This window comes from Lontra canadensis, unplaced genomic scaffold (genome assembly GCF_010015895.1).
Source record: "Lontra canadensis isolate GAN:19392208 unplaced genomic scaffold, GSC_riverotter_1.0 scaffold13, whole genome shotgun sequence".
NCBI classification, from domain to species: Eukaryota; Metazoa; Chordata; class Mammalia; order Carnivora; family Mustelidae; genus Lontra; species Lontra canadensis.
The window spans coordinates 23,706,907-23,728,502 of NW_022631007.1; the positions used below are offsets into that span (position 1 = coordinate 23,706,907).

A 21,596-nucleotide genomic window follows, 5' to 3' on the forward strand; every position below is an offset into this window, starting at 1 on the left:
GAGTTGAGACCTCACTGGAGGGTCAGAGTCCGAGGTTCCTGGTTATCAGCAGATTTTAGTATCTTGCAGTTGGAGGACTGAGCTCCAATAATTTTGTGTTATGGTGCATGGCTTTTTGTGTTTTTTTTGTTTTGTTTTGTTTTGTTTTTCTGGCTCTCTGCCAGTTCCTCCTCCCACCAGTGGGGAAGCTATTAGTTCCCTTCCTATGCTGGCCCCCTCTAAAACAAGACTGTGTGTGTCTTCAAGGCCAGTAGGAAAATCTCACACTTTAAGTTGGCTAATTCTAGGTCTTATGTAACATAAAGTAATTATGGAGTGACTTTCCTGTTGTGGTAGTCTCACCCACACTCAAGGGGAGGGTGTTTATGAAGGGCATGTATATTGGATAGGAATCTTGGGGCCATCTGAGAATTCTGCCACAGTCACATAAAGAACAACATCTTCACGTTCAAGTGTATCCAGTGAGATATACAATTGGGCTTAAATTTGCAATTTATATTCTTTAGTACTACAATAGTTAAATGTGAATAGCTGGAACATAATGTTTATGTATTAGATATCTTGAATTATAGACTCCCTTGAAAACCCTTCAAGACAGAGTAAAGTAGGATGCCTGGTGGCTCAGCCTTAAGTGTCTGCCTTCAGCTCAGGTCATGATCTCAGGGTCCTGGGATCAAGCCCCACATCAGTCTTCCTGCTCAGTGGGGAGTCCCTTCTCCCTCTCCCTCTGCCCTTTCCCGTGCTTGTACGCTCTCACTTCCCCATCCCCCCATCAAATAAATAAACAAATCTTTAAAAATAAATAAATTAATTAAATTTAATTAAATTTAAAAAGATATGCACAACTGATGCCATGCCTGCAATACAATGCAAATAAGTAGGTGAGAGTAGTTAAAGTGATACAAGAAGAAAGTGAAAAATGTACTAGAACTTCAGGTTGGGTAGTAGTCTTTTTCTGGGCAAAGTGGAATTAGGATAGTTCTTGTGATGAGAGCAGAACATACCCAGTCAGGGATGGAAAGATGAGGTAACTTGCTGATCACCAATTCAGAAATGTAAAGTTGTAATATACAGTTATATCAAAGTAAAAAGAGAAAGAGTTAATGCATCCTGGACGATGTTGAGGACAGGATGAAAATACTAAACATGAGATGCACACCCACATCCCTTTTTTTTTTTTTTTTGAGATTTTGTTTATTTATATGAAAGAGAGAAAGAGAGCACAAGCAGGAAGGAGGCGCAGAGAGAGAGGGAGAAGCAGACGGGGCTCCATCCCAGGACCCTGAGACTATGACCTGAGCCAAGGCAGATGCCCAACTGAGTAGGCCACCCAGGCACCCCCCACATCCTACTTTTAGCAATAGAGTTTGAGAGCATTAAATCTGTAAAAGACCATAGATACCATCTAGGCACATAAATCAAGACCACATAGAAGCTACCTACTTACCTGCTTCTACCTAGACCACTGAGCTGACAGGCCAGAGGTGAAGCCTGAAATCAGTTAAGGCAGAAAAACATCCTACATGGGAGCAGAAGTCTCTTTCCTTGGCAGCTCCATTGATGAACTCAGCTCCATCTACGCATTCCTCATACTAATTTCACGATGGGATGACATACAGTCAGAACATTCTGAGATAAAAATCACATTGCTGAAGGTCTAATTTTTGTTGTTAAACAATTTTTCTTATTTTTTCAATATAAATTTACCTGGGCCATTTTTACAGAATGAGGGAGGGAGAAAACTATTAGAATGTATGTGAGAGCTTTTTAAAATAATTTATCCTTCTGGATTCTTGTTAACAGAGTTCTCAAACTGACTGCACTTCAGTTACCTAAAGCAATCTGCTAGAGGGCCCAAAGTTCCAAAGCAACGAAGTGATAGGATGTAAGAGGCAGTGTAGTCAAGTGAAAGAAAAATAACCAATGAGTTTGGGGTCCAGAGAAACTTTAGTCACTAAGTGGCTCTGGCCAAGTATGTGAATCCTGTAACTCCATTGGTTTAAGATTCTTCAAAGAGAAAGCGAAGCAGTTGACATATAGTGACAGAGCCCCTTCAAACTGAACTTTTACACTAAATAGGAAGAACTCAACAGAAGTGCTTTATAAATTCATAAATTCATCTAGAAAAATCACCACCTCTATAATAAAGCTGAATCAAACGCACTTACGAGCCTTTTAAACACACATAGGATATATATGAGCGTAATGTAAATATATGAAAATTAGTGTGTATTGCAAGGTATTTCTTCCTGTTAAGATGGAAGAACCCCTATAGCAATGCAGAGCCAGCAGAGGGCGTTTGGTTCCTGAGCCTCTTCACAGAACAAGTGAACCAGCTCTGCATCTTGCTTTGCTTCGACAGTTTTGCCAGCAGCTGCTTATGCTACAAATCTGAGCAAAATTTGCTTGCAGTTTTTCAAATTTCAGATTTTTCAAAGGGGTGAACATAAATGCCTTTGAACATACTCCCCAAAGTGAAAAATCCAGAACAAACCACATGCGTATGTGAAGTAATGAAAATGCTTACATTCTCTGAAAAAAATGTTAAGATTGTAAAGAACTGAGACTGAAATTGGCTGTCACCTTTTATATGTTAGGAATTGTTCGTAAACTCATTTGAGTACATCAGTTCAGAGACAGAAATTAATCTGGTCCCTGTAAAGTCTACAATAAAAGCAGGTAATTCGGGGCGCCTGGGTGGCTCAGTGGGTTAAAGCCTCTGCCTTTGGCTCAGGTCATGATCTCAGGGTCCTGGAATCGAGCCCCGCATCGGGCTCTCTGCTCAGCGGGGAGCCTGCTTCCCCCTCTCTCTTTCTCTTCCTGCTTCTCTGCCTACTTGTGATCTCTGTCAAATAAATAAATAAAATCTTAAAAAAAAAAAGCAGGTAATTCACTTCATCAAAGTCAAGAACCACCTTATGAGGATACATTTCAATAGAAAAATGGTTGTAAAAATGATTGATGCTTTTGGAAATCATAACTGAATGTTAAAATTTCAGCCCAGACAGCAAGATAAAATAGATGTGAAATCTAAAATCAGACTTCTCTATGCAGAATTTGCAGACACTTTGGAAACTACTTCCATGACTTTTAGACCCTTCAACCATCATACAGAATCAAAGGAGGCATGTAAGTTCCTTAGGGCGTCATAACAAACTTGCACAAACCATTTGGCGTGAGCAATAGAAGTTCATTGTGTCTCAGTACTTGAGGCTACAGTCAGAAATCACAGTGTCAGGAGGGGCTTATTTCTTCCAAAACCTGTAAGGGAGAAGCATTTGTTGCTGCCTTTAACTTGTGGTGTTCGCCTGCAATCCCCATGGCCTGTGATGATGCATTGCTCTGACGGAGGCATTTTTTTTCTGTGTATGTCTCCATCTCTGTCTTCTCCTAAGGACACCAGCCATTTCGGGTTAGGCCTCCACCCTCTCCAGTATGATCTCCTCATCACTTACCTAATCCCATCTGCAATGACCTTACTTCCAAATACATTCACATTCTGAGGTGCTTAGAGGTGAAGGACTTCAGCATTTCTTTTGGGGGACACAATTCAACCCATAACAGGAGGTATCACGAGATTCGGGTTTTCTATGAAAAGAGCAGTTGCCCTCCCTCTAGAGAAGAGGGGGTGGGATTCTAGTTTCCAAGGACAAACCTTACTGAGGAGGACTCAAGGCAGGGGTACCTTCCTGGCTGTGCAACCCATGCCCTCAAGCAGAGCCCTACAATTGGAAAGCCTTAATTTTTGAACAGTAAATCCTGCATTTGCATTTGGCACTAGGCCCTGCAAATTACACAGAACACCATTTTAAGCACTTGTTTGCTGTGTGCTTGGTGCTCTTGGGGAATGTGGCAGGCTGTAACTTGACTCACACATCGTAAAGCTGGCCTGTGACAACTGAAGTGACTCTACCGCCTGAGTCAGCTCGCCTCCCCAAGTTGCTCAAGTCGTAAGAAGTGGCCCACTTACAAAACACGCATTGTCATCTTCATAGCATGCAGTGAGAGGTGCTTAGTAATGAGAATCTCCCAAGAACCATAAATGCTCCCAGGAGAAGGAGCTTGAAATCTCTGCCATGCCAGAGATCGGGAAGGAGTTATCAAGAGACAGTTTAGTCTTACAGAGGCTTTTATGACCCTGGGGGAATCAAAACCCAGTTAGCAGCCTTCAGGAATATGGGAGTGGGCAAAACAGATAAGAAAGAAAAGAAGTTCTCAAGATGGTAAAATAGAGAAGTTCACCAAGCCCTATCCCACTGCAGGCTTCCAGCCTAAAGCACATCCAATTTCAAGCAAAGGAGATTTGGGATTACATTCCTTTCAGAATTTCGATTACTAATGTTAAACAGATCATTCTAATTTCTGAACTGAATTCCTAGGGGTCCTGGACAAGTAAGCAAAAAAACTTATAGTTTCCATCTAGGAGTAGGGAAAGATGCATTATTTCCTTCAATGTAACGGTGTTAGGGGCTGAGTTGTGTCCCCCTCCCCATTCGTATGTTGAAGCTCTAATCCCAGTATCTGAGATCGTGACATTTGGAGATACAGGAGCTCTAAAGATGTGATTGAGATAATTAAAGTGGTCCCTAACCTAATATGGATGTTGTTTTTATAAGAAGAATTGATCAGGACACAGGCATCAAAGTAAGACCATGGAGGACACAGGGAAAAAATGGTCATTCACAAGCAAAAGAGAGAGGTCCACAGGAGAAACCAATTGCACTGATAACCTGATCTAGAACTTGTGGCCTCCAGTTCTCTGAGGAGATTAAAAGCCATCTAGTTTATGGTACTTTGTCCTGGAAGCCATAGCAAACTAATGTAATAGAAGACAATAAAAACTGCATTGTTGTAGTCATCAGAGTAGTTTTAGAAGGGCCCACAAAAACGGAACAAAGGATCTATCACTTCTTATAAGATAGCTGAACCTAGAACAATTGAGTAAAATTGGCCTCTGTGGTGGTTGTTTCTAGAGCAAGTGTGACCAGCAGACTACAGAAGATGTGTAGTGCTAGATGGCTGATAATTTTATGTGTTAGAACAAATGTGAAGATTAGTGCAAAACGGAATATTCAAAGCACCATAAATTATTGCATCTATACAGTTCATGTAAGAAGCTCTGCTTACTACGCTTTGCAATAATGTTAAGTTGATACACATAGGAATATGAATGTAATTGTACAATGGAACAGGACAAACTTATTTAATATAATATGTATGAACTGTGTCACACACCGTTTCTAACACATATAGGTGCTCAGTTAATGTTAACTTTCTCCATATTCCTCTTTTATAGTGGATGGAAGGACACTGAGATTGATTATTTTACTCTGCTTCTAGTCCCCTTCATTTAAAGTGATGAGACTTTGATTTAATGCATTGTTACTAGAATCATCCTGGCATTGCAGCAACTGCAGTACGTGCTAAATCTAGTATTTGTGTTAACTCACTTCTGGTTTTCATGAGAAATCAGTATTGATAACCAGTGATAAAGCAATTTGAGTGGTAACTAGAAAGGGGGGAATAGTGTCCAATTTTTGTAAAGGAACGTACAAGTAGACTTCACTAATGAGGGACTCGATCTTGTAAAGCCATCACCATGTGTGATGCTTAAGTTAATGTGCTTCATATGTGTTCAGAATTGAAAATCTTACCTTATAATCAGGCCTCGGTGTTTTAACTGCAACAGGAGAGCAGGTCAGCCAGATACTCTGCCAGGAACTACACGTACCAAACTGAGATGTGGGGGTACTGACACAGGTAACAGCCGTAGGGAGTCCTCACTTCCTGGAGAATCTAAAATGAGATGTGAGGTTGTCCCCAAAGTCGTAAGAAACTCAGTAGAGGCTGACTATATAGGCTGCAAGGGTCAGGACAGTCTGTCACTGGTATGAGAGCCCCTCCTCAAGACTGTGTGCTGATCCCTAGGCAAGAGCCGAACCTGGTGGGCTCCTGTTCTAAAATTCTTTGGGAACTGGACCTACTATCAAGGCAGGAATCCATATACAAGGCCATATCCTGGGAGCACCTCTAGGCCTGGCGTGATAACGCTAGCTGTCAGCCACTGCTATCTGTGTACCTGGATCTCTACAAAGTACTTTGCATGTAAAATTTTCATTTGTCCCAAAGTGAGTCCCATGAACCTCCTGCAGTAGGAGATATAAAAAGCATGAAGATGACAATTATGGGTAAAAAGATAATAGATATAAAGGGTAAATAATTGAGATCAAGCCTAATAATTTCCAGGTAAAAATCAAGAAAGACATATGTATACTGCTGCACATTTTATTATTATACAGAATATAAACAATCTTAGGAACACCTCTGCATAAAAATGAGATTCTCAGGTATGAAAAATAAATTAATCCTGTTAATTATTCATTAGGATTTGTTAACCAATTAATTAATGCCAGAAAATAATGAAAGCATTATATACAGATTTTTTTTAAGATTTTATTTATTTATTTGAAGAGAGAGAGTGAGAGCACAAGCTGGGAGACGGAGACGGAGAGGGAGAAGCAGGCTCCCTGCTGAGCAGGGACTCCCCCCAGCACAGGGCTCAATCCCAGGACCCCGGGATCATGACCTGAGCCGAAGATAGCCACTTAACCAACTGAGCCACTCAGCCATCCCTATACAGATTTTTTTAAAGAAAAATTATTTGTGAGCCAAGTATTTTTTTTTCAAGTGCAAAGGCCAAAGAAAGATAACTTCAGATATATATAAGCTCAGAAAATATTCTACAAATATATCTTTCTTGAATATAAATCACTTAAAATAGCTACTGATTGACCATAAATGAATTAAAGTTAGGAATTAAGGAGCAAAGAATGTGGTTGACTTCTCTCAACAGGTAAAGTCTCCAAACTATCATAAGAGATCTGAGGAGAAATCATTGTTCAGGCCATAATTATACAAAATTAGTGGCAAATGTGTACAAAATTAGTGGCAAATATGGATACTTTGGTGTTTCCATTTACATTGGCATCTGTATACAACTAAAAGTATAATTTCTATGTGGAAAATTACACTTCACATTAAAACAAAAGATTAAAGAAATTTCTCTAGAAATTTCCCTCCTTCAAATTAAGGTTTATTACTAGATTCATTTACTTAAATATGTTTATATGAAATTAAATATTGTATTAATGAAGACCATGTTTGGAAAGGATATAGTACTAATTATCTGATAGGTGTTTCTTTTATTCTCTTAATTTAATCATAATTTCCATTAAAAGTGTGAATATTAAGGGCACCTGGGTGGCTCAGTGGGTTAAGCCTCTGCCTTCAGCTCAGGTCATGATCTCAGGGGCCTGGGATCGAGCCCCACATCGGGCTGTCTGCTTAGCAGGGAGCCTGCTTCCCACCCCCGCCTTCTCTCTGCCTGTCTCTCTGCCTACTTGTGATCTCTGTCTGTCAAATAAATAAATAAAATCTTTATTAAAAAGTACTAAAGATAGGAATTTTTTTCCTGAATGCCATACATGAGATCTATATTTTATATAGTTTAATTAAATGAACTTCATATATTCTCAAGTTTTTACATCTTTGTGAAGAAGTTCTTTTGCGTTTTTCTCCTACCACCTATGATTTTCAGGGAAGCCCTTAGTCAGTTCTGGAGAGCCAACCCTTTCAAGACTAACTCGTTCAGCTTACACACTAGGGCTCCAGAGTTTATAGGGTAATATTGAGCTGACTTCCTCTAATTTTACCAGTCTGTTTTGGAAAACTAAAAGATCCTCAAATAACCTTCCTCATTACACTACCTCTTGACATTATAAGGAAAAAAATACCCACAGAATACTGAAGCATGCTTATCAGAGCAAACAGAAGAAAATAACTTCCATAATTATTAACTTAATAGCTCTTGTGACCCTTTAATAGTCAATGTTATAAATAAAATATTCATACCAGGAGTTTAAAAAATAGAGATTATTATAGTATCAGTTCAAGTTAGCTAACAATGAATCTACAATCCACCGTAACATTTCTGGGCTATTTTGAGAAGTACTGTAGCCAAAACCAGCTATAATCATATGATAAAGATAAGTATAGAGCCTACCTTTTTTTAATGAGGTCTCTAGAGAAGCTCATTCTACAATGTTTGGAAACACACTGACAGTATTTAATAAAATTTACATGATGTTCTTATGGAGAGAAAGATTTAAATGTCTTCATGAAAAACACCGTTCTCTCTATAGAATTAGGGAATTGGTCATGTGGTGAGAACAAGGGCTGTATAGTTATATCTATACATATATATATACATATATATAACTATATCCCTATAGTTAACTTTATTTTACTGAGTCTGTTGTGAGATATATAAGCCAAGTACAGGGCAGGAAATACGGTGCCGGCAAATAATGTGTTTAATAATTTGTTAAATTGAGGCTTCACAAAAACCTTTAACACAGATAACACTGTCCCTATTTTCCAGTTGAGGAAAGGGACTGAGAGATGCGAACTCAGTTTCTCAAGATCACACAGCAGAGACCGTTTGAAAACACAAGTTGATATGAATGTTTCCACAGAGAACTCTGCTATACTGTGACTTTTTTGTTTTTAGGGGATTATTTCATCAGTTGAATTTTATATTTTCAGGTATTTTCTTATACTGCTGACAAAGAAATCCGAACCGATGACTTATGCTTGGACGTGTCTAGACTCAGTGGACCTGTAATCATGCTAAAATGCCACCACATGAGAGGAAATCAATTATGGGAATATGATCCTGAGGTATAGTCTTTTCCTCAACTTACTTACTATTTAGTGATTAAATCCAGTTATATATTTCAAAGACATTTCAATTCTGAGCTCTTTTTTCTGCACTAGAAAAACTGTATTTTCAAGCATGCATTCCTCTGATAGCATTAAGATGGTATAGTATATAAATAGGGTTTTTTCAAATGCATTCATTAGTATAAAAAATGAATAAGGAAAATAGTCATTTTTATGTGTTTAAAATGTGTTAGCATGTGTACATGCTTAACATAAATTAGGCAAAGGCGCCAGCTATGGTTATCTGAGAGGTGTGTATGAAGATGCACATTATAGGACAATATCAACAATATTTCCATTTTTCAAATTTTATACTGTTTTAATCGGTGAAATTTGTCCTTCTCAATTTAAGGGGAAAAAAAGAAGGGGGGGGAAGCATGAATGCTTTTTATAATAGTAAATACTCTGCGAAATTCAATAAAGTAATTAGGCCCATAATCAACTAAACAGCATTTTCTCAATATAGCACATCTTTCTGATAGAAGAGTGGGAGAGAAAACAATAAAATTACAGTTGGGAATTTATAGCCGGGCAGTGTGTAAAAACCAGATCAACCATCAGATGGAGCTAATAAAAAAGAAATATCTTCTTCTCCATAAAGAAGTTGCCTTGTAACAGCTTCATTTCTTTCAGTTTCCTTGGCTTAGCAAAATGAATTGGGTCATCTGTGTTATATTTTCCACATTATTAAACGGTTGGTGACTTATTTAAGATAAGAAATAAACTACTCTTGCAAGATAAATAATGCACTAGAGGCAAATGAATTTCCCAAATGCAGTGTTCTACCTCAGCCCAAGATACTCAGCCAGTGTAACATTTAAAAAAACCAATCTACAGAGTCCTTGGTATTACTGATATTGCAATAAGGCCTTCTTATTCGAATGTCATTTCAAATTGCATGATGTTGTAGTTTCTTAATAGGAAAACTTATTGAAGTTTTACATAATTTGAAACTGATTGTGTAGGGTTAAAATTTGACCTTAAAATTTATATAATAGAACTGAGCTCTTTGGACTTACAATGCTCTTCTGGGACATAAGGAAGGGCAAACATCTCGAATCTTTCCTATAATAGACCAGTGTGTTCTCTTCAGACTCTTGTCTCCCCGGTACCTTGTTTACCTCAGTCTGACCCCCATATTTTTTCCTCTTGAGCTCTCATCATACCACCCTTAATATTAAGACTGCAGAAGATATTTCCTTCAATAATACACGGAGGTAAACCGGGAACTTTCGCTCCCTCCCTCTTCTATTAGGAAAAGTACGATAAATGTTCAGATAAAAGAGAAATCCTGAAAGTACTATTTTTTTAAATAAAATTTTTTGTTGTTGCTGTTGCCCTTTAGTTTTCACCAGGAGCTCAGGACTTTGTTGGGCTTGCATGAAAAAGAAATCTAGCATATATTTCTAAGGGAAGGGGGATGAGTGTATATACTTTTTATAAGATGAAGCAATGTTGAATTTCAGGATACCACTTTAAATCTTCAAAATTTTCTTTAATCTTTGAGTAGATGATGGCTGCTATAGTCATAAGTCAGATTCTTTAATTTCTGAACTAACCATATTGTTAGTATATAGGTGTATATTTTACATTTTTATAGCCAGTAGAAAGATTTTTGAATACTAAGGGATCTTGACAGTCTTAAAAGAGGAAAAAAAAAATAAAGGTTGCTTCACCTAGGACTGAGAAATGGTTTTTGTAAATTTACTAATTTTGATAACTAGTAGTTATCTGTTGTAGGATTTTTCAAGCATTGCGATATTTTAGATCATGTAAACTTTGTTTCTAGAACACACACGAAAAAAGCTTATTATATGCTATAAATATGGAGAAATGGTTTTTAAATAATCTGATCATTGTGATGACTATGTAACATAGCTTACTCTATTCTCCTATATGTTTATGTTTTCAAAATTAAATTGTGGGGATGCCTGGGTGGCTCAGTCAGTTAAGCATCTGCCTTCAGCTCAGGTCATGATCCCAGGGTCCTGGGATCGAGTCCTGCATCAGGCTCCTTGTTAAGTAGGGAGCCTGCTTCTCCATAAGCCTGCCGCTCCCCCCTGCTTGTGCCTTCTCTCTGACAAATAAAATCTTTAAAAAAGTTAAATTGTGATGTTCAGCCTGCCAAAATTCAATATTTTACATCATAGCATAGATTTTTTTGCCAATTTTATGAATGTATAAATCATGATGGAGAGAAGTCACAAAAGAATTGAATAATTATAGGAACAATGAATTGCCTTTTTGGAAATTTCAGCTTTGAAATAAGACTGATTTTATTTGTGGAAAATGTCAGAAAGAGACATTTTTTTTTAAAGAAATGAAAATATAATACACGGGGTCATTTTAGTCTATAGAATAGTCCCAACCCTCGCCACCTAAAGTGTGATTCTAGGACTAGTAACATCACCTGGGAACTTTTTAGAATTTAGGAACTGGAGAACCCTGTATCAGAGTCTGCCTTTTAACAAATCCTCAGGTCATTTACATACATATTAAAGTCTGAGAAGGGTAGATCTAGACAGTGGCCAAACATCTACTTAGCTTTCTTAGTCTTTTTATACACTGTTGGAATTATTGCAAAGTTAGGAAAAAGGCATAAATACGCTGTGGAAAACGACAGGCCTCCAGGAGAGATGGGGGAGACATAAGGGGCCCAAGGGTGAGAGATGCTGAGATGGGAAAGAAGAGTCATCACCACGTCGGGCTGGTCGTCTGGCATCCACCCTGTGGGAAGTAGGAAGTGCTGCCTGCTACTTTTTAAATTCAGTCCTTTATCTGCTGCTGTCAAAGGCAAAATTATTTTTCTTTGAGAAACCTCTGAGGTGGTGCACTATCAAAGCAGAATAAAACTTGGTGGAGGTCACAGAATTACAAGAGCTGAAACTTTTCCTAAAGTTCTCTTCTTTCAGCCTTTATCTGGAGGAAAGTAAGCACAAAGATCACACCATCAGCAGCAGGGACCGGAGTTCACTTCTAAGGAAGTAATCAAAGAAAGCTAGTTACCAGGACAATGCGAAACTCGGTGTGAACAGCTCAAATATTCCAACACTTTGTCACCCATAGTACTTTCAGTTTTAGAAAAGCAAGTCATAAATAGCAGCAGAATTATTGGAATATGCAAAGAAAAACTGAAACCGATTCATAAAGCCTCTTCTTAGGTGAGGGGTGGGGTTAAAGAAAGGGAATGAAATTTATTGTCTGTAATTTCATCTGTTTTCTCAAGCAATTCTAACAATAGGCCTGTAAGATTATATTTTATATTTTTATTTTTATTCTTTATATTATTAAATATAAGAGTGTTTAAATAGCTTCTCTAAGTTTTAGACCCCAGGTTTCTGGCACGGAATTTAGCCGTGTTTCTACAATGCTACCTTGCCTCTTGAGGTCATTGAGAAACTAGAAACAATTAGGCATTTTAAATGATGCTGACCTGATAAGCTAAATGTATTACTATAATAAATGAAAGGAGTGATTAAATATTATCAGTTATTTGTGGTACCAAATTTTATTCACATAGAATTTCTCCTTAATAACTGGAAAGATGTTCTGCAATAAACATTGTCTACTTAGTTGAATAGTCATAAAACCACTTTGTCAGTATGGTCTAATTGCTAAAAATTGTCTGTTTTGTTGAATAGTCATAAAACCACTTTGTCAGTATGGTCTAATTGCTTACAAACTTTACACATATTCATTATGATCTAATTGCTTCTCCTTTTATTTGAATGAAACTAAGCACATGTTGGTAATAAATACATGTCTTTGGCCAACTTTGATTTGAAATATAGAGGTTCCTACTTTCTTAGCTAAGTATTTTTTAGCAAAGTCATGAATTTAATTCAGTTACCACTTTATAGCTGGCTAAAAATTCAGTTACCACTTTATAGCTGGCTAAACATGTTCAGTTTGGGGGCAACTGAGCACCATTAGCAGAACTACAAGACCCTCAGCTGGTCTAGAGTCTCTTAAATAAATTACCTGAACATTTTGTTGCCATGAAAGCCATTGCCACAGAACTAACACAGAAAAGGAATCCTAAATTGTGTCTCACTAAAACATTTTTAAGGATATTTTTAGGGGCACCAGGGTGGCTCAGTCAGTTAAGCATCTCCCTTCAATTCAGGTCATAATCATGGACTTCTGGGCTCAAGTCCCGTGTCCCACTCCCTGCTCAGCAGGGAAGTCTGCTTCTCCCTTTCCCTCTTCTCCTTCTTTCTCTCAAACAAGTAAATAAATAAATAAAATCTTTTTTAAAAGATTATTTTTATAAAGTTCTGTCATCCATCCATTCTGTTTTATTCAGATTTTCTCGTATTCTGTTTGAACACTGCAGTTGTGTTCCAATCCATCTGAAATTTACATTTTCTGACAATAAGTGCACATAATCACATTTCTTTTAGAACATCCAAGCAGCTATATACAGTGTAAGAATCTAATTTTAGAACAGAACACTTATGCTCAACAAACACTATGCAACAAAGAAAAAAAAAATAAGGGAGCAAACTATGATGCTAAAAATAAGTCTTGTTTTTCCTGTGACTGAGCCAGTTGACTGAGAAGATGAATTCAATATCCATCTGTATCCAGTGTTTCCTAGAGTCACAAGATAAGGGATTTTTTTCAGTAGGGAAAATATGTCGGATTGATATTTACTGAAATCACACAAGCATATATTTAGACTTTACTTAATACCTCCTCTTTTATTTACCTTTATCAGAAAGCAGGTAAATGGCAGTATAATTTCAAGGTAAGTAGTCTATAATGGCAACACGGCTGTTTCCCTGTGTAGCACTCCTAATGAAAACAGTGGCTCAGTTTACCTTTAGAAGGCTGTGTATATCTGACTAGTATTACCTTTCCACATTCCCACTGACCCATAGCTGTGGTTTCTTACGTAGACTCAAGTAGTGAATAGGAACTGTGGTAGTATAGTATTGCAATTTTACTTCTTGTTTCTTAAACATTTACACTGGGTCTTTAGCATACTCATATTCTGTTCTAATAAAACATGGTTCACCTTGTCATTAAATTTTTGAATAACAACTTTATTTTTTTTAAATTATGATTTTGCACTTAACCAATAGGGAAATTTTACTGCCTTGGCTATTAAAGATCTGTAACAGTCTGTTTTTTCTTACTTTGTTCATTATCATATATAACAGTCAATTGAGTTTCATTTTAAACTTTTTAATTCTTTAAACTTCATTTTAGTATGGCATCTTTTACACAGAGGTCAATATTATTAACTCTTTAATCAACCATGCAGTCATTTCTGTTCATTAAATTATCAGGTTTTTTACTTAGTGCTTTTTAGTAAAGAAGGTACAAAAGTATGACTTGATGTTATACTTTTGTACGTCTTACTTTGTCATGAACCTTGTTTTCCTAGCCTGATTCCCATAGTCCTTGACTCTTCAAAAGGGTAGATAGAGGGATCCTCCATGACACATCTTGTCTTAGATAGCAAAACATAGAGGTGTGTTTAAAGGCAGGAGTTACAAATCGTTTTCTTGTATATCTTAAAGCAATATGTCTAAAATTCTGTCAGAAATACTAGTGCTTTATACCTCAGAGGAGAATAATTAAGTAATATTATAAACACAAACCAATCTAGCTTAGGGTTCATATTACCCTGTTTTCTAGTGAATATTTTAAATGAAGCAATAGGAGGAGATACGTGGCAGTATGCTTCCTGTCAGCTGGAATGTCACATTACCTTCAAAACTGAGGTGAATGTGACAGTCTTCCGAAGTTGTGAGAGGCCTTAGCAACAAGTATGGTAAGGGCTGATTTGCTGCATAAAAAGGAGTTAGAAGAAAAAAAAGTGTACACCCAGTATAAAAATAAGCAAAGTCTTGAATAATCAGCACAGGAGAAATATTTAAATTAACCTTATTTTTCCATTTTCATGGGCTATTTATAACTATTAAAAATACATAAAAAATCATTTCATCTGTGTTCTTTTATTACCCTATGTCAAGAAATGTTTTCAGTGGGACACACAATACTGGTGTAGTGTAGTAAAACTGACACACATACAGTACCCTGGCATATAAGCACAAGAACTGTTAGCTGCTACTGCTATTAGTACCAAATAATTATTACAGATTTTTAAAAACTTTGCCATTATATATTAAAATGTTCATACCTTTTGACCTTGTGATTTCCCTTCTAAGAATCATTTCTGAATAAATGGCTGTAGATGTGGAGAGAGATGATCAGAGCTATTTGTGATAGCATTATTTATAATAGCTCCAAATTGGAAAAATACTCCCTCTAAATGGAAAAGTGAAATGACTTTTGGCAAATCTACTTCGTAAAAATTGTGTATTTCTAATGTTTTTAGATTAATGATAACAAAGGTGATAAGAATTGATAAGAAACCCACAATAAAGTGGGAGTATATTTAATTGGATGACCACAGTTAATACATTTGCATATTATAAATGCTAGAAATTACTAGAAAACACATAAAATATTAGTAATTGGCATCTCCTCTAGACAGAATATTCAGAAAAATAAGTAAACTACATTTCTTTTTCAAACAAATAAAAATGCTAAATGTTTTTGTGGGTATTTTGTAAAATGAAAAATACCCTTTATCTCAATGAAATTATTTGAGATTTCTAATTTTTCTTCTGGTTTAATGGGCTTTCAGAAGCACCAGGAGTGAAAGTTCTTTGAATTTTTTTCATGGTAATTCACGTGATAATATTTTGGGGGAAATATTACAAATGTATTTATGAGAAAAATTATAGTATGTTTATGTTCTGGAGTTCTATTTTCTGAGTATAAGACCAAGTTTTGTTTCATTTTAAATCAAGAGCAACTTGATAATTTGTTTTTGTTTTTAATAACAGATGAAATTCACAATCACTAACACTGGGGTCTTTGATGTTAACATGACATTTACCAGGAAAAATTTGGTTTAAAAAGAAACATCACTGAAGGTAGAGGATTAACAAGCTTAAGAATTTTAAACAGGATAGATAGGAAATTCAGGTATGGCTAAAAAAACAAAAATGAAAACAAAGCTAGCCTCCTTAACAAATCAGACTATGTAGTGAACATTATCATTTTACAAATAAAATTATATATGATCTTACCTTTCATATCTTTATAAATCATTGTCTACCATTGTCCTTGAAACGGAAAATCTAATGATTTGTGTCCATTGAGCTGCCAAAGGAATGTAGTCCAATTTTATCAGAATTTATTTTCTGCATTGGCCATTCACCATGTGTTTCAATCAAAACTTTTTAACAAAGTGCCTCCTGTGGGCAGGCACTGGGCTTGATGACGTATGCAGTCATAGTTCCTGGCCTTCCTAGAGCTCAAGCTCCTGAAGAGGAAATATATGAAAAACAAGAAACTAATTAATTACAAATTGTGTTTAGGAGAATTAGGCCAAATTAAGAGCCCAAGTGGAGCTGACCTTTTTCTTTTTTCCCCGCTCTTCCTTAACTTTCTAATTGACATTTAGCTGAATGTGGCCATGTCGATGTGCAACCCTGGTTAGACCTCTGAAAACATAATGGAAACAGGTTAACACAGGTTAGCCCTGTGAAAACATTATGGAAATAATTCGAGTACCACACTGTACAGAGTGAAGCAAAGAGTTAAAGCTAAATCATCCCCTGGATTTTCCACTGGGTCCACTCAAATTTAGGTCAGAGGAATGAAGCAGCCAAAAACCCTAACTGAAAACTCTCTAGATAGCCAATAGTTTTGAATATCTCCTCACAAAATAACCCATTTAGCACTTAAAAAAAAAAAAAAATATCACTAGAATGAACAATGAGAATATACCTTTTCTGCCCAAAATAACCTTTTGCTCAAAATGTTTCACCATTTGATCTCAGGCTCTTCTCCAGCTTTCCAGCCTTATCTTCATTTACCCCTACTTAATACAGTTAATACTAACACCATCTAAAAGGAGGTGGCTCATACTTCCATGGGTGCAATTATTGTGATGTGTGCTTGCCATCCTTATCCAGTAGAAATTGTATGTTGCCAAGAATGATTGATTTATTACTGCCTTTGTACTTGATTTTGTCATTATTCATTATTTTCTTTGTCAAACAGACCCACACTCTTCTTCACATAATCACCAAGTCCTGTCTCTCAGTAAGCAGAGTAGCTGATGGCTCCCAGCAGCCCACTGTGGAAACATGTAATGATAGCCCTTTGCAAAAATGGCTACTAAGAAACTATACAAGGATGGAAGTTTTTAGAAATATTTTTAAGAGTCCTACTGATTACATTCTCTAATGAGTTTTGGAAGTTTGTGTTGTAGACTGTGCTAAAATTATTTTACTAATTTTGTCATGTTCTGTTACTGAAATCTAGAAACTTCTTTAAAATGTACTTAAGAAAAATCTTAATGTGCTATTTCTCCATGGAATTATTTTTCTGTCTTTTACTTCTTAGCTGCATGTTAATTTGGAGGCTGACTATATTAAGTAGTGTTTGCTCTATTATTAATTAAAAGTATTTTCCAGTTTTCACTTTATTTCAAATATTTATACATGCATAAATATAATTAACAGAATATATTACATTAGCTCCTTTTAAGGCTAACTATAGCCATGTTTATGTAACAGTAGATTTTGCATTAGAGCTGAGAAAAATCAGTTTAAAAAAACTAACATAGCCAAAAAAAGGATTGTTTTTGGAACATTAAAATTAATTAATTTTGTTAATTTTTATTCCAATACTTCCACTGTGTGCACATTTAGGACAGCTTTTCTAGAATTTATTTTAACCTGAGACTTTAAGCAAATGCATTTTTGAAAACTAAGATGTACTTTTCAGTAACTTTATAAATTATATCTAAGTATTTCTTTGTGGTTGGTGAAGTGATATAATAATAAAAGCTTTTAAAAATTTTTACCTCTTATCACTTGTGTGATTTGTGAATATCTCCTCAGTAAGTGATAAAATGAATCATTCAGCTGAAGTCAAAAAACTGTTATGGAATTTTTATAAAGAGTGCAAATAAGAATATGTCCTAGTTCTTGATCTTAAGGGGATTATTGTCCTGTAAATAAAGGATATTACATTGTGCAGTACCTTCCTGTGACAACACATGGGAAGTTAGGGCATTGTTCTGGTTCTAGTGAACCAGGTAAAAGTTGTGAGTAGAAGGCACAGTTGAGCTTGGAATGCTCCTGACAAGGCTGAATGAGGTATGAGAGAGGTGCGGAGAGCCATTAGAACTACATTTGAGCCATTAGAACTACATTTGAGAACTACATTTGAGATTTGAGAACTACATTAGAACTACATTTGCTGGAAAAGTCTGGACTCCTTGCACAGAGAACTCTGTGTGTGTATAAGGCAATTGACATACATTATGTTTGTTTCCAAAGCATACTTGGTAGTGTAATGCCTAACAAGGGATCTTATTAGGCTTACCTAGACATTTAGTCTCATGAGTTTACTTACAGAATTCTCGGACAGAAACCACAACTTAACTTCTCTCAGCAGACCTCTTAGCAGTCCGTATTAGCTTAGGAGAGCCAGCTTTTCCACAGGTGACAGCCCACTGGGAGGGGATGAGAGCCATATCAGGCAGGTGTGGCTTTAAGACTCATAGGAGACATCTCTGTAACAACTCCATAGCCCAGCTCCTAAGACCCAGAACATATGCAAAATTCCAGTCTTGACACTTTTGAGAAGTCCACAGTTGGGTTTCCTATCAGTTATTTATAATGTAGTTGATCAGATACAGATGCAGTTTATTCTTCAGAGGTTATTTCTACCATCTGCCATGTCGCCTAGAAACATGTTAACATCGTTACTCTTATCAGATTGCTAAGGGATCACAGTTACATAGTTGACTAAAGGTTAACTTTTTTAAGCGGAAGAGAAAAAGGCATTTTTAAATACTCCTAAGTATAATTAAGCATTTTGTGACAAAGAATCTGATTCCTCAGAATGATTTGGTAGCTTGCCCAAATTTTCATGGCTAGTAAATGGGGGAGCAGGAACTCTCCCTAAATTCTGTCTAATCTGACCCTATCTGACCCTAAGCTGTCTAATCTTTCTACTGCACTCCATTAAAAAGGGGAGGTTTTTGGTGAGTTGCTTGTTATCTTTACAACGGTGGCTTTTGACGAGTCAATTTCTTCAAAGAAAATACTTGTTACCAAAAAAAAAAAAAAAAAAAAAACCTAATCTTTTTAAAACTATCATTATTTGTGTACCTAACTCATAAATCGATCTGATCCTTAAAGTCATATACATTTGAAAACAAAAAGATCTAATCAAAGCAAGCAAAGGCAAATGCCTTTTTTGAAAGAGGACATATATACACAAAGGACCTCAGGTACATAACAAAAATAAAGAATATTTTGTTGATTTTAACTGAAATTTTCAGTTAAATTTTCAGAAAAAGTATTTTGTTCTATATCCTTTTTTTCATGTTGGTTGCTGGTTCATAAGCCAACAGCATCATCCCTGGCACCATAAGAGCAAATTAACCATCTTCTTGCCTGTCTTTGGCCTTTGGCCATTTCATCCTCTCTCTCTCTGTTTTTTTTTTTGTTTGTTTGTTTGTTTTTTAATAAATAGCTTGATTTCATGTATTGAAAGAACAACAAAGGCCTCAATCTTGAAATCTCCTTCCTAATAGCCTTGTGCTTTTAATTTCCTGCTCATTGCCAATGAACCATCCCACCACAATCCTATTTTCCCTTCAGTCTTTCCTCATGATAGTGCAGCCCAGGATATGCAGTCCTAATCCAAACAAATTAAAATTGTCCAGGCAGTGTTTCCCCACTATTTTTATTGCATGCATCCACTGTGCATTTTTTTTAAACCCAACTTTAGTGTTATTTCCGGAGCTGCCCCCTGCAAAAATGTTTACCTTTTAGTATTGACAACAGAAGTATAGGGCATGCTCTTTTTTGAGATATACCTGCAAATCACCCTCCATACATTCAAACAGTTTTCTTCTGGTTTAAAGTGTTTCATATAAAATGGTTCTAAGCATTGCCCATGAAACTGAGCAGAAATGTATATAATACATATGCTAGATTAATATGCCTAAAACACATGGACTTAAAATGTGTATCCAGGGGTGCATGGGTAACTCAGGTGGTTCAATGTCTGCTTTCAGCTCAGGTCATGATCTCTAGGTCCTGGGATCAAGCCCCAAGTGAGGCTCCTGCTCCTGGCTCAGTGGGGAGTCTGCTTCTCCTTCTCCCTCTCTCCCCTGCTCATTCTCTTTCTCTCTCAAATGAATAAAAAAAAAAAAAAAACTTTCAGATGTTCATTTGAAAAGTTCAAAAAACAGGATTTCAAAATATAAATGTAAATTCAAAAGACAAGACATGTGATGACTGGTTCACATGCTAAAATTACTGGAATTAAATTTCAGCATTCGGGTACTGAGAGGATGCTTATTAATGAATATCATTATTATTCACAAAGTAAAATACACATATGATATTTCAAAACATATGACCATAACATCTCTTTTTATTTTTGGTGTGATATTTTTTAAGATTCTTAAAATGAAAACCAAAATATGGTGAGCATACGATCAAGTAACACAGGTCTTTGTTGCTATGATAATCATTCATCTACCCTGAATGTCTCATAGACACAGATACTATGGAGTGCTTAGTATTCTGAAATGGGAACATCTCTACAGGTTTTGTTCATTTGGGTCACAGCTGTGACATCTCTTTGCATGTTTACCAAATGGTTACTGAATTCACACATGCCTAAGAAAACTAAGCTTTTGTGAAAGCATGTTAATATTTACAGCCCTCAAGTGAACTCCGAGCTCACAAATGGCCTTTTTGCAAAGGAGACTGAATTCTTGAAAATGCATGATAAATGTCAGCCAGTTTCTTTAACCATCTGCAGCAAAAGGTGCATTAGACAATGGATGAAACTGTAACAGTGAAATTTGTGTAATAATTCAGAGCCACGTGCACAGTTCATTTTACAAACCTATCACTGTGTGTACTAAAATTATGAAGGATTTTAAAGATTCTCTTTTAAATCTCTTTAAAATTCTCTTTAAATCTCTTTTAAGATTTAATGAGATGAACTAGTGAAGTTAAAGATAAAATAGGTTGCACTGATTATTCGTTATCTTTTACAGAGACTCACCTTGAGACATGTTAACAGTAACCAATGCCTCGATGAACCTTCTGAAGATGACAAAATGGTGCCTACCATGCAGGACTGTAGTGGAAGCAGATCCCAACAATGGCTGCTAAGGAACATGACCTTGGGGGCATGAAGATTGTTTCCCCAAAGCCATGAAAGCATCTACACTTTTGTTTTTCCATTATTTCAATTAGGGAAAGATATTAACTTTGCTGAATTGAAAGTTTTAAAATCCTTTTAGTATTCTAAAATACAGTTGTTTATAATTCATTTTTAGGAATGTTTGCTTATTTCCCTACTAAAATTTGTATCTGATCAAAAGAAGCACATACCATATATAAATAACAGCAAACTGTTATTAAGCAAACATCAGAACAACTTGAAATATAAATTGTGTTTGCTTTAAAAAAAAAAAGAATTTCTATTGCCCTCATCTCATAAGATCAGTCAGGGCTTTAATTTTGTTTTTGTCGTAGTGATTAAAAGAGAAACAATGTAAATGCCTTATAAAATATCTTCATTGTGATATATTGTTTTAAAAACTCACTGTTTCTAATGGACCTTCATGGCAACATGTTGAATTTCTATGTCAACAACAAGGCCACATATTGAATTATTTCTGAGCAGTGAATTCATCGTACAAGATAAGTTTCAATTTTGTAGGAAAAAAATTAAATTGGATATTG

General features: G+C 36.1%; 1 protein-coding gene and 1 long non-coding RNA gene across 3 annotated transcripts in view; one reads left to right on the forward strand and one right to left on the reverse strand.

The window, feature by feature from the left end:
* GALNT13 (polypeptide N-acetylgalactosaminyltransferase 13) overlaps nucleotides 1-21,325 on the forward strand; it is a 539,666-nt gene extending 518,341 nt beyond the window's left edge. For both annotated transcript variants that reach the window (XM_032857833.1, XM_032857834.1), the window contains 2 exons: nucleotides 8,605-8,739; nucleotides 20,903-21,325. In XM_032857833.1, the coding sequence (XP_032713724.1) occupies nucleotides 8,605-8,739; nucleotides 20,903-21,043 (276 nt within the window). In that variant the 3' untranslated portion in view covers nucleotides 21,044-21,325. The remainder of the gene's footprint in view (nucleotides 1-8,604; nucleotides 8,740-20,902) is intronic.
* On the reverse strand, nucleotides 1,442-18,412 carry LOC116867873. The gene is made up of 4 exons (XR_004382674.1): nucleotides 18,262-18,412; nucleotides 15,891-16,126; nucleotides 3,168-3,261; nucleotides 1,442-1,629 (listed from the first exon to the last, which is right to left on the reverse strand). It is a non-coding gene; the product is annotated as an uncharacterized LOC116867873 (long non-coding RNA).
* Nucleotides 21,326-21,596: the final 271 nt, after the last annotated feature.